The sequence below is a fragment of the Anabrus simplex genome, chromosome 5 (genome assembly GCF_040414725.1).
Source record: "Anabrus simplex isolate iqAnaSimp1 chromosome 5, ASM4041472v1, whole genome shotgun sequence".
Lineage (NCBI taxonomy): Eukaryota > Metazoa > Arthropoda > Insecta > Orthoptera > Tettigoniidae > Anabrus > Anabrus simplex.
Window position 1 is genome coordinate 233,114,672 of NC_090269.1, and position 14,546 is coordinate 233,129,217.

Sequence of the window (14,546 nt, forward strand, 5' to 3'; positions counted from 1 at the left end):
ACAGCTTTTTCCATTTCCCTTTGTGGTCATTACCCTCTTGAAGTATGCCATTCATATAATTTTCTTTTGCTTCCTTTTTCACTCTATTCAGTTCCCTCATTAGCTGTTTTCTAGTTTCTCTACTCTCCCTACCAACTTTGATTTTCCTGTTTACTATTCTACATTTTCTTTTTAATTTTCTTATTTCCCTTGTAACAGGGTCTGAGGTCATTTTACCCTTCTTAACAGGTACAAATCTCTTCTCTCCTTCCCAAATGATTCCTTTAAATTTAGCCCAAAGTGTATCCACGTTACTCCCTTCACTTACCCAACAACTGAATTGTGATTTAAGGGAAGTCCCAAATTCAACAACTTTAGTTTTTCTGTACAATTTCTTGTCTTGTGTAACCCTCTTATTAAGCCTTTTTGGTACGAGTCCTACATCCATTATTACAGCCTTATGGTCTCCTATTCCTTCAATTACCTCGGTTTTATCAACAATTTCCCATGGTTTAACCAAGAATACATCTAGTAAGTTATTGAGACGAGTCGGTTCTTGTACTACTTGTGTAAATCCTCCCTCCCAAATTAACTTATTTGCCAGTTTCTGTTCATGGGCTTCACTTGCAGCTCCATTCCATTCAACTTCAGGCAAATTTAGATCTCTCCCAATTATTACCATATCATTATTATTGTTTTTATGAGTATAATCTATTATTTTCTCAAATATTTCCATGTCTCTTTCCTCTCTTCCAGGCCTGTATGTTCCTATAATTCCCACCTCCTTCATATTATCACAAACTAATTTTATCCCTAATATTTTATTCCTTTCATCGGTAAACCATTCATGTGAACAGTAAGTCTCCTTCACCAGAATAAACACCCCCTCTCCTTTTTTGTCTGCTCGGTCTCTACGAAAGACTGTGTACCCTTCTGGAAATACTTTTCTATTATCCACCCCTTCTTTCAACCACGATTCCACTCCTATCACCACATCAGTCTCATAAGATTCCATCAATGTACCGAATTTTAATTGTTTATTTACTATGACAGTTTACCAAGAGCAATCTCCGACCCCCTTCCTCCCTAAAAATTGACTGTTGCAATTGGGTAACTTGAAATTCCTTATTATCCTGAGTTTCTTTTTCTAGTTGACTGTGCCAGCTTGAAGTACAGCTGGCTCTTTCTACTAGTTTTCCTGGTCAGTATTATAACTCAAGGGAGTTGCCTGTTTTACAGTACATATCTTAAGATTAATAAAATCTAGAACAATATTTGCTATCTTTCGTTTACCTGAATTGTTTAGATGGAGGCCATGTTTTGTATAAAAGTATCTCTCAAAACTGCTCCATTCAATAACCTGAGTATTCCGAAAATGTTTACAAATTTTAACAATATCTGTGTTGACCTTGTCCACTTCAATGTTCACACACGAGTCTCTACTCAAATCATGCCTGTGGGGCACGTTCACTACAAAGACGTTAGTGTGGGTCAGCTTCCCTAGTGAATGTTTAAGTTGTGATCTTACATTCTTGGCGTCGTCGTGAGCTACGTAGTTCGTCCCACCGATGATAAGCACTGCAATGTCCAGCGACAGCTCGATTCGACCAACCAACTTCTTTCAATCCGATCGCACAACCTCTTTCAAACTCTGTGACATCTGCTCGTAATGAGCACGAATCCTTCGGCGTGGCATTCTTACAGCGAACGTTAAGATAGCGCAATTAAATGCAACAGCTACTTTGAGCATACGCTTCAGAATCGCGCCTTATATACACCTGATGGATGCGCAGTTCGAATGTGCGGGAGCTCCCGCTATTCATTCATTGGACACGAAACTTTAATCATTTGCATGTTCGGTCCGAATGCCTTTGCATACTTAATTTCCTTACAGTCGGACACCGCTTTCCCATTGCGTTGTTTTTTTTTTTTTTTTTTTTTTTTTTGTTTGTTTTTTTTTTTTTTTTTTTGTTATAGAGTGTATTTCAGAGAGCAGTGTTGGTGATAGTTTATGGTATTTTCTCTTCAGATTATGACCACAAAACATAACAAACGTTATCTCCAAGTGTTGAGAGATACCTATAAAATTGAATTTCCGTTCGTGTTAGTCTAATAAAGGAGCCAGTGGCTGAATTAACATCTACAAAACGTCGAAGCAAGCATGTATGGTAGAATGCAGAATGCGAAAATGCAATCAAAGAAAGATTTGAGATGTGGAAATCATGGAACTGTGACAAATTTGGAAAAATTTTGAGAAATAAGGAAACAAACACACCAAACACTGAGAAGAATCAGAAGAGAACACCTTAGGGCAGAAGTCACAGAAATAGATGAGAACTTCAAAGAAAAACAATACCAGATTATTCCATACAGCCTTTAAAAATAGAATCAAAGGTTACATAATACCGAGCCTGCATTTCAAGAAAACGGACGGAATTCTTGCCCTGAACAATAAAGATAACTGTGAGATCTTTGCAAAGTACTTTGAAGATCTCCTTAACTGTGAATCACCACGGGAAAAATTGGAGATTGAGGACGACACAATCCAGAACCCAGATTCCGAACCACCAGACGAGGAAGAGGTAAGGGAAGTAATAAACTCCCTAAAGAACAGCAAAGCATCTGGTGAAAATGGAGTAATAATAGACCTGTGGAAGATAGCCAATGACGCCTTTATCTCTGAAGTGACAGAAGTGTTCAGGAATATTTGGAGAGATGAAAAAATACCAGAAGACTGGCTAGTGGCATTAATACACCTACTACATAAAAAGGGACCGAAAACAGATCTCAACAACTACCGAGGAATATCACTGTTATCTGTCATGTATAAGATTTTTTCTAAACTCCTATTGAACAGACTGACACCGCAAATTGACCACAAGTTGGGAGAGTATCAGGGTGGCTTCAGGAGAGGGCGCTCTTGTCAGGATCAAATCTTGAGTCTAAAAATGATAATCAAATATTACAATGCGCGACCAAAGAACATCTTCCTCTCTTTCGTTGAGTTTCAAAAAGCATACAATTCAATAGATACAGACACATTGATGGACATTTTGAGAGAATATGGCATCAATTAAAAAACACTCAACTTACTTAGGTTAACACTAACAAACACCATATCCAAAGTGAAATTTCAAGGAGAGATCAGCAAACCCTTCCAGATAAAAACAGGTCTGAGACAGGGTGACAGCTTATTACCAACACTGTTCAGTGTGGTTCTAGATAAGGTCATGAAAACACTGTGGAAACATAATGACTCAGGTGCTATAATAGGTAGTAAAAATAAACATGTCAAACCCAAGTGTTTGTCCTTTGCTGATGATTTGGCACTCTTCGCTGAGACAGAACAGGAAGCAATAACACAGATAAATTAACTACAGGAGATAGCCGAGAAAACGGGTTTAAAAATCTCCTTCGCAAAAACAGAAATGATGAGCACGGACAGGAATTATGTGAAGAGAACAATGAAGACGAAATATAGCGAAGTGAAGGTCACAAAGCAGTTTAAATACCTGGGAGAGATTATCAGCAACAGCGGGATGGATAAAGAGGCCATGGATAATAGGAGACTTAAGTTGGAAAGGCTAAACACTGCCACCAGAGCCATTTACAACAAAAAGAATCTTCCCATTAATGCCAAACTAAGACATTATGATACTGTGGTAAAACCAGTGATTCTGTATGTGGTGGAAACAGCAACACTAACGAACCTGGAAAAACTGCTAAAGGTTGAAAGGAGAATATTAAGGAGGATTTACGGCCCAAGGGTGGTAGAGAGAAACTACAGATTACGATCAAATAAGGAGATATACTCGCACAAAAGAACAGAAGACTTGGAAACAACGATAAGGAAAAGGCGGCTGCGATTCTTTGGACACATGGCCAGAATGAATCCAGCAAGGTGAAATAAACACATTTTTAATAAAATATACTACTTGAAGAGCCAGGGGGGATATGCCAAGCAGATTAAGGAAGAACTCAAGAGGTTAGGAATTGCAGATGAAGAATGTCATGATAGAGACCAATTCAGGAAAAGACTTTCCAACATAAAAGTTCTTGTGGAAGAAAAGAAAGAGCGCAAAGAGGGGAATATGGACTGAAGAGAGAAGAGGGCAACATTCTGAAAGAATGAAGGCACTGTGGAGAAAGAGGAAGAAGGGATGATAAGAAGGAAGTGAAGTGGTATTGGCATGGTCCTAAGTTTGACCGGTTCACAAGAAAGAAAGAAAGAAAGAAAGAAAGAAAGGAAACTATTATGCACTCTGTTCCGTGTTTGTTACATTTTCTTGTAACCATTTTTGTTTTCTTACTTTAAGAATTTAAATTGAATGTTCAATTCGCCTTGTAACTATAGGCCGTTTTTCGTCGAGTCTGTGGCGCATTATACGCGATAAAATCCAAGAATGAAAAAATCCTCCTATTTTTGGTTTCTAAAAGTTGGCAGGTATGGGTATATGTATCACAACTCTGTTAGGAAACCTGCATATGGAATTTTTGATTGCAGAGTTTTTTCAAGTAGTAGGGATTTTTAAGTACAAAATTTTAGAACATAAAAATTACACAAACTTCAGTATGATATTATATAGATTATGTACAGAAAAATCGATACGTAGTGCCTTTTAAAGAAGTATTATATACCTAATCACTAATTTTCATTAACATGTTAATTAAATTTCATGAAAAAATGAAATTAAAAATTTCAAAAAATATTGAAAGACTGTTAATTGTATATGAAAGAAATGTTTGTGATATCTCTACTTTTATGTAGGTGACATTCTCGCAAAGTTTTGTGAAAATCCATGCATTAGGTAAAAATATGTTTATCTCAGGAGTGTCATCTTAAGACTTTTGTGTGGGACTTGGCTCTGTATGAAAATGAAGAATGGGGCTGTAACTAGCATAGAAAGAAAGAGAATTGAAGCTTTTGTAATATTGTGTTGCATAAGAATGATGAAGGCGAATTTGGTGGAATGAATCCCAAATGAAGATATTCTGAACCGAGCTGGTGAGAGAAAAGTGAATTGGTGATGTTTGACCAGGAGAAGAGGGAGATTGATAGGATATATTCTGAGATATCCAGGACTTGGTCAGTTAGTTTCTGAGGAAGGTGTAAGAACAGTAGAGGTAGACAAATGCATGAATATGGCAAGCAGATTTCAGTAGATATGGGATGGAGTACTTGCACAGAAATGAGACCTGTATGAAACCAGTGTATGGACTGATGATCCATAGAGGATATTGCTAATTTGTAGTTCCTCTTCAAGTGATAATCATCACCACCACCTGATGATCCAAACACACAAGTTTGCATGTTTGGAGGGGCTGAGCTCATTTTGTATTTTTCATATTGAACTTCATGTCATGTAAAGAATTATGGTTGTTTCTTTTTCTAGGACTACAGACACCCATTTGAAAAAGCACTTTGAATCTGTTGGAGAAATTGTGTGTGTACGGTTTCCTAAAGATAAGACTCTGAAAGCTGCCTACATGGAATTGGGCAATGAGGAAGCTTATGAGGTATGTAAGACATTTACAGTTTAGTAAACATGTTTGTAAAAAAAAAAAAAAAAAGTTTGAAATTATAGCCAAAAGATAGTTTTCTTTTTGTAGACAAATATAAATAATTATCTGTACATAAGAACTCACTCTGCCCTCTGGTGTTGCTACAAATCGGATCCCTTTGTATATACTGTGTATTAGTCTTAGTCATCATTATCATGATCATCTTGCACAGCTTCCAGCCACTGGCCAGACATTTGTTTAAAATATAAGCCTCTCCATCATCTAACTTCCCACTATCACTCTGTCAACACTTTGGTCCAGTCATCCCCTAGTTTCTTCATCTGCTTCCCCACTCCTTTCAGTCATGTGTCCCTTGGTCTTCCTCTTGGTCTCCTGCCTTCCACTCCCATCTCATATATATTCCTGAGTATCTTCTCCCTTCTCTTCACTTGTCCATACCATCTAAGACTAGATTTCTTTATCACGTTCTGCAGTATTTCCACTTTTACTTGTTCCCTAACCATCTCATTTATCATTTATTTTTGTTACTCCTATTCTACTTTAAAACTGTGAGCTTGCATTCGGGAGATAGTGGGTTCAAATCCCACTATCAGCAGCCCTGAAGAGGTTTACTGTGGTTTCCCATTTTCACACGAGGCAAAAGCTGGATCTGTTTCTTAATTAAGGCCATGGCCGCTACCTTCCTAATCCTAGCCCTTTCCCATCCTTCCATCACTGAAAACCTTTGATGTGTTAGTGCAACGTTAAACAAGTAGCAAAAAATAAAAATACTTCAAGTTAATCTTACTGGCCTGGGTCCTGCTTTTCTCTTCCTCTCATTGCCCAAATTTTCTGGAGCATAAGTCAGCATTGGGATATAGTACGTCTTGTATCATTCGTTTGCTGGTTTGGGGGATATCTTTACTCCACACAAAGCTTCTAACATTTTTTAGGAATGTTTCTGCTCCACTCACTCACTCACTCCCTTTCTTCAGTTGTTCCCCAATAATCATTACTCCTGTTGTTGGTCTATCCTTTCTGGTGGTCAGAGTCATCTCGCTTTATTTCCTGCCATATTCTTATACTGTTTCATCCCATGGATCCAACTGCTCCTGAACTTTCTCCTCCCTATTTCACCACACCAGCATGATTTTTCCCCCCTCAGTCTCCTGTTTCACTCTCGCCATTATGTCGTCCATTACCACAATGAAACGTAATGGTGAGAGTGTATTTCCTTGTTTCAAAGCATTCTTCTTTTCTAGCCAGTGTGTTCTCTCTTCTCCATATACTTGACAGTGTAATCATCATCATCATCATTTTCCAACTCCAGTTTCTCGGGTGTGGTGTACAAGTGCTCGCCATCTCTTCCTATCTGCATACATCTTCTGTTCCAGGACATCTTCCCATTTAAGGCCTCTCTCCTCCGCATCTGATTTCACTGGGCCGATTGCAGAAACGGTATTTAGACGATGTCTACGGTTAAACAATGCCTAAGCATGGCTGCCGCATTGCAGAGACGTTATTTATCACTTAGACACTGTCTAAAACCGATGTTCAACCGGTCATGTTTAAACACTGCCGAGAGCACTGTTTAACCTCAAATGAGAGGAGTGAATCGCAATTAGAGGTTATGTACCATAAAATATGTAATTTGTATGATCATGTTGAAATGGTTCCGGAAAGAAAGGTTAGTCCGACGGCCTCTCTGTGGGTCGCCCGCTGCTAAATCGCAGCAATTCGTTTGACATGCACGGGGAGATAACAATAAAATAAGATTTCGCTTTACGAGAGACTTGTTTCTTGAGACTGACAAAGTGACAGTCCGGTAACTGTCAACTTGAATACAATTCTTGGCAACCGATATATTTTATTATGTACATGAGGTAATTTCCATGGAATTATAGGTCACTTCGACTACATACATATCGGAATTATGTGTCCCGATCGTCTGAGGGCTGTCACATATATCAATCAGGAGGGATTCACTTATATTTACTGCCAAGTAAACACACATAGTAGTGAAAACTAAAAAGTAGGTTGTATGGGATTTTTATATATATATCATCGGCAACTATCAGATAGGAAAAGGCAAGTGGTGGTGATTATCGTTTAAAGAGGCCTGAGGAAGAAGAGCCGTGGCCATAATAACAGCCCTAGTATTTGCCTGGTGTAAAAATAGGGAAACTACGGAAAACAATCTTCACGGCTGCCGATGATGCGTTTCGAAACTACGATCTCCAGAATGCAAGCTACATCTATATGGCCCGTACAACACACTCGGTTACACATTACTATTGCTTCATCTTCCCTTCGTCGAAGCTACCGTATTTATGAGTAGATTACACTCACTGTAACAACGCTATAATGAAAGCTACACTTCCCCATACGGTGCCGTGTCGCTTTAGTGTCGATAATATGATGAGATTTAATTTCCACCGAAAACGATACTCTTATCTGTAGGCAAGTCATGCTCAGCCATATTTGAGTAATGTATAGGAAGACAAACAGCTGACTGGCGTTCGGCGCGCGCACCGGCGAATTTAATTGGTTGCGACAAGCAAAGAGTTGCATGAAAGATACTTCTGTATCCATTTTCAAACCAAAATTGAAACTTTAAGGGATGTCTAGTTAAACATCAACTGAACATTGTTTATGCAATGGAAGATCATGAACGATTTAGGCGTTGGTTAGGTAGACGATGTCTAACGCTTAAAACTAGTCATCGTTTCTGCAATCGGCCCACTGTGTCTATCCAGCTTTTCCTTGGCCTTCCCCTCGGTCTTTTTCCTTGGACAGTAAGGTCAAAGTATTTTCTGGCAGTTCTCTTGCTCTTCATTCTCATAATGTGTCCATACCACTGAAGTCTGCGCTTCTTTATTATGTTGGTAATAGGTACCTCATTGCTAGCTACCTTTTCTGTTTCCTTCATTCCTGATTTTGTCCTTTCGAGTAGTTTGATTCATAGTTCTAATAAATCTCATTTCTATTGCCTGAATTCTGCTGTAGTAATTTTTTAGTAGAGTACATGTCTCTAAACCGTACATGAGAATCGGTACAAAGTAGGTGGGTGTGGTACAGGGTTGTTTTGCTTTTTACGGTATTTTGCTGTCCCAGAGTAGATTTCTGACTTGATTGTAAAAGTTTTATGCTTTTTGCTGAATATTTCCTGCTTGACAGTGTTTACTTTGGAGATTGTGCTTCTGAGGTACTTTAAGTGAGAAACTGATTCTAGTTTTGCTCCTTCCAAAAAGCAGTTTGAGTTTGTTCCTTTCCTGTTGGTCATTTCTGCAGTCTTTGTTGTGCTTATCCTCATCCACTCAGTCAATTTTTTTGTACCTCAGCTTCTGTTTCTCTCCATAACAGCACATTCCAAGGCATTTGGTCTGTTGTCCATTTTCTTGATAAACGTTATGATCTTGTTCAGTACTATTATGAATAAGAGTAGTGATGGGGCACTTCCTTGTTGAACACCTCTCTTTGTCTCAAACCATTTTGATCGTCCATTGCCCATATGTAGAGCCCTGCGCGGATATAAAAAATATCCACTCCTCATCCGCACTTCCTTCATCCGCATCTGCAAATAGTTACCCGCATCTGCGAATGGTTATCCATGGATATTGTAAATATAGTATTTAAATACAGAATATTACACCCAAGGTATTGGAACAGATAAATCTGTTAACATAAAACAATATGCCTGATACCTGGCATCAGACCCCCACATTCACAGGTTTATGAGGGATTTTCTCTTGCGACAGCTACCAACATATTGACCTTTGTTCCTTCCTCTCATTACTTGCGGGCAGCAGCCAGTTAGGCACGGTCATATTTACGGCTTTATGGTCTCAAGGCACTTTATATCTCACCATTCTCCCATACCACTGTCAAGGGTCGCCTAACCACAAGCAAATATACGAGTATATCTGAGTGAAAATTGATAAACTTCATTATTTAGAAATTTACTTTACAATGGCGAAATAATAATAATAATTATTATTATTTAGAAATTATCAGCAAAATTATCCGCACTGGCGTACAGTTTGTATCCACCAAGACACCAACATCGCGGATATCCACGCAGGGCTCTACCTATATGAACACAGCTGTAGCAATTCTGGTATAACATTTTCACTTTGTCAGTCAGGTACTTTTGCACCTTTAGGTCTTCCAGGCATTCCCAGATCTTGTTCCGAGGGACACTATCATAGGCCTTTTCAATGTTCAAAAATGTAATCCCAAGATTCTTTCCACTGAGCTCGATAGCTGCAGTCTCTTTAGTGCAGCCAGTATCCAGTAATCAGGAGATAGTGGGTTCGAGCCCCACTGTCGGCAGCTCTGAAGATGGTTGTCCGTGGTTTCACGTTTTCACACCAGGCAAATGCCGGGGCTGTACCTTAATTAAGGCCACAGCCGCTTCCTTTCAATTCCTAGGCTGTTCCTATCCTGTCGTTGCCATAAGACCCATCTGTGTTGGTGCGACGTAAAGCAACTAGCAAAAAGAAAAAAATTCCTTCCATGTTCCCAGTACATTTTAGAAAGCATTTTTATGGCAAAAATGAGATCCATAGTACTTCAATCTTTTTTGAATCCGTTTTGTTCTTCCTCAAGCAAAGGTTCCATCCCCTGTGGCTGGGGGGCACTCACGAAGACTACACCCGCAGTATACTTTGCTCGTCGTAAGCGGCGACTAAAAGGGGTGACCAGGGTATTATGACATTAGAACCATGAAACTACTTATGCTTAGTACCATTATGTGAAGAACACCATGGATCTATGTTACCAATGAGTAGTGCCTTTATGTGAGGAACACCACGGTTCTGTGGTTAGTAGGGTCTACGATTGTATGTATTCCACTAAAGCAGGGGGGAGTGGGCATTCAGCTGCATGAACTAATGTCCATATGCCGTAATGCTGTGCTGGAATGTGTCGGTTCCCCTGGGTTCAGAATAGATCTGTGCTACCTATGAGTAGAGCCTACATGGATGCTGATATCCGCGAAGTTAGTGTCTTGGCGGATGCAAACTATATGGCAGTGCGGATAACTTTGCTGGTAATTTCTAAATAATGAAATTTATTAATTTTCACTCAGGTAAACTCTTACTTTTGCTTGTGGTTAGGCAACCATTGACATTGATATTGGAAAATGGTGATATATATAAAGAGCCTTGAGACCATAAGGATATCACCTGAGCCTAACTGGCTCCTGCCCTCGGTTAGTGGAAGGAGGTGACAAAGGTCAGTACGACGGTAGTTGTTGTAAGAGAAAATCCCTCATAAACCTGTGACTGTACAGGTTCTGGTGCCAGGTATCAGGCCTATTGTATTATGTTAGCTGATCTATCCATTACAATACCTTGGGTGTAGTATACTCTAGTTAAATATTTACAATATCTGCGGATGACCATTCACGGATGAGAGTACAGACGAAGGGAGTGGTATTCCAGCTGACTTTATCACGTCTCAGGTGTGATCATCGAAGCCAGAGGACTTCCCGTATTGCATGTTCTTTAGTGCTCGACTTCAAGACATGTTAATGGGGCTTGGTTTTTCTTGATTTCCTTTATTCTATGGTTGGTGGTGGTGGTATTGTCGTCTCCATCTCCATTTAACATGCTGAAGTACTTCTTTATTTCATCTCTGATCCTTTCCTCTGTTCTTATCAAACTACCATCATTCGTTTCCAGCGCAAGGATGTTTCCATATTCACTCCTTTTACTTCTTACTACTTTATATAGTAGCTTCCTACTTCCTTGGCAGTCTTCCTCTATCCTGGTAGTAAAGTCATCCCAGCACTTTCTCTTTTATTCTTGGATTAGTCGTTTCACAGCCAACTTCTTGGTCCAATATTCCTGTGCTCACTCTTCTATTTCTACCTCATTTCTTCTATCGCCCCTTTTTTGTTTTACTTGATCCAATTTTCTTTTCAGCATATTTCTTCCTTTTACTGCTGTCTTCACCTGATCATTCCACCAAGGTGTTTCCATCTCTATTGGTTTTGCACTTGTTTTCCAACAGATTTCCTCAGCTTCCTTTATGAGAGTTTCTTTTAACAGGGTCTATTCTTCTTCTCCTCTAATCTCAGTGTTGAGTCATTTTGTTGTCCATGTTTGGTATTTCTCTTTCTTCTCTGAGTCCTTCAACAACCAGGTCTTGATCTTTGGCATTTTCATGTTCTTAGGTTTGGAGACATGGACATCTTTGAGATCAGCTATTAATAGCCGATGGTCACTATTTAGGCGCTCACTGGGTATGACTTTGACATCACTAACATACCGACCAGCTTTGCCATCAGTGATGATGTAGTCTGTCACGTTGAGCTTTCCATCCCAACTATATCTCGTTATTTTATTACTCTCCCATGTATTCTGTATACTTAAGTTGTTCCACATATGAAATCAATCACTTTGTCTCCTTCAGAGTTTCTGTTCCCAAAGACATGAGAGCCAATGATGTTTTCACAACCTTCTCTCTTTTTACCAACTTGGGCATTCAAATTACCCATAATTGTGGTGTTTTCCTCCATTCACTGTTCTTAAAGTTCAGTAAGGAATTCTTCTTTGTCATCTTCGATATATCCTGTTTGAGGCTTGTAAGAGAGTCACAAAGTTCCCGCCTGTACAATACAAGTTTCTTCAATTTATTTACGTTGAGTAGCCTAGTACATGTTACATGATTTAAAACTAAAAACAAAAGGTATCATAGAGCAGAACTTTAAGCTAAAACTATGTTGAGGCTAAAATGACAAGTTCATGTCAGTGCAGAATGTTTCGTGGCTTTGGGAACAGAAGCTTCGAAGGAGACAGTTTGATTGAATGCGGCATGCAAAACAACTTACGCGTACAAAACACATGGTACCTGAAGAGGGAGCCATAAAATAATAAGATATAGATAGGTTGGAACTTCCCAAATATTTTGATGTATTCAACAACCTCAAGGTTTTGTCCCCTGATACTGACTATTCCTTTTCCTTCTCCTTCTCCTCTTGTCATCACGACTGGTTTGCTCTTCTCCACACTGATTTTCATACCATATCGCTCAGTATTGTCATTTAAAACCTCTAGTTGGATTTGTACTTCTGTATTGTTGACTCTCCAGTTCGTATGTTATCTGCAAACAACAATATTTTCATATCCCTTCCATATCGTGCATTTATTTCTTTTAGAATTTCATCCATAACCATTATAAGCATAAGTGGCAACAACACACTTTTCCCTGTCTTAGTCCAATTTAGTTTCTAAACTAATCTGTTCTCCCCACTGGAGTCTGAACACAACTGAAACAATTCATATACATTGCTTTCATAGTTCCCTTGATTGCCTTCCACATCTTTTTCTCTCCAGGGTTTCCTACACCTTTTCTCTGTTAACACTATCATATGCCTTCTCTAGATCCAGAAATACCATCCATCACCAGATCTTTTCCATATTTCCACTGTTTTCCCATCAGTAATCTCATGGTAAATATAGGGTCTATTGTTGACTTGCCCTGCCAAAAACCATACTGCTCTTCTTCTAAATTTCTTTCCACACTTCCTCTCATCTTCCTTTCTTATTATTCTCTCCAATATTTTGGCTACTTGTGACAACAGTGTAATTCTCGATAATTGACACACATCTTCATGTCACGTTTCTTAAATATTCGTATTATTACACCTTTACACCAATCATCAGGTACTTGCTTTTTCCTCCATGTACACCTTAGTAGCCTATATAACTAATGTAGACCAATAGGTGTGGCTGCCTTTACCATTTCCACACACATTTCATCTATCCCTGCTGCTTTTCCTGTTTTCATTTAACAGCCATTTCCACCTCTGCCATTACAATATCATTCTCCATTTCTAGATCATCCTCATTTACCACCACACTCTCTGCATCATTTCTCATATTCAGGAGTCCATCAAAATAGTCTTTCCACATATTCTTCGTCTCCTCTGGGTCTGTTATTACACTTCCACTCTTCCTTCACTTGTTTTCTGTATATTTTTTCTTGTCTCTTATTTTTTATCAATCCATACAACATCCTTTTTCCATATCCAGATGGATCAATTACTTCTTTACCAATTCTGTCATTTCCAACCTGTGCAGTGAGGTCCCCCATGACTGTCACTTCCACATCCTTTAACGACTCTTGTATGAATCTCTCCCAACATTTTTTCTTTTCCTCATTTACCACTTTTTTTAATTTGCTTACTACCTTCTTTCTTATCTCTATTCCATTCTTGCCATGCTTTCTCCTTTTCATTCCACAAAGGTCTCTCCTTTTCCTTCACTCTCACTGAAGTTCTGTCACAAATCTTCTCTGCACAGCTTACAAATGTGTTTTAAAATTTGGTCCATTCTTCTTCCACACTTTCTGTTTCTGATACAGGGATATGCTGTGTTAATTCCTCCTGAAATTTTTACTGAGTTCTTTTATCTGTTAATTTCCATACTTGTATTTTCTTCTGTCTTATTTGTTTTACTTTTGCACAGTTTTATCCATTTTCAATTTTGCTACCACTACTCTGTGGTCTCTATCAAATGCCTCACCTGGTAGTGCTTTTACATCCATTAATATTTTGATATATTTTCTCAACCAAAAAAAATAATAAACTGTTTTTGTCCTTTCACCTCAGCCATGTCTAGTGATCTTTCTGCTATTCTTCTTTCTAAACCAAGTGTTACCCACAATCATTCCATTTCTCTCACAAAAATCAATCAACTTATCTCCCTCGCTGTTTTTTTCTCCATATCCATATGGATCAATTACTTCTTCTTTACCAATTCTATCATTTCCAACCTGTGCAGTGAGGTCCCCCATGGCTATCACTTCCACATCGGTGATTACTTTGAGTGTCTCCAAGAATTCCTCTATATTTTTCTCACTGTTCCAGTTTGGGGTGCATAAACTTGGATGATATATTTCACTCCTTCCGTCCTCAGTCATACTCTGATTATTCTATCACTAACATATCCACATTTTCGTCCAGGATTTTATTAATCACTCCTACTCCATTCTTTGCCTCACCTCCACTCCAGTATAAGGTGTACCCTCTACTCCTCTTCTTCACTCCCTTTCCCCTC

The 14,546-nt window shown here is 38.8% G+C and overlaps 1 protein-coding gene across 1 annotated transcript in view; it reads left to right on the forward strand.

Annotated features, from left to right (window-relative positions):
* The window catches only part of LOC136874793 (uncharacterized), a 311,583-nt gene that overhangs the window by 254,716 nt on the left and 42,321 nt on the right, over positions 1 to 14,546 (forward strand). The window contains exon 9 of the mRNA XM_067148465.2: positions 5,373 to 5,496. Coding sequence (XP_067004566.1) covers positions 5,373 to 5,496 — 124 coding nt within the window. The remainder of the gene's footprint in view (positions 1 to 5,372; positions 5,497 to 14,546) is intronic.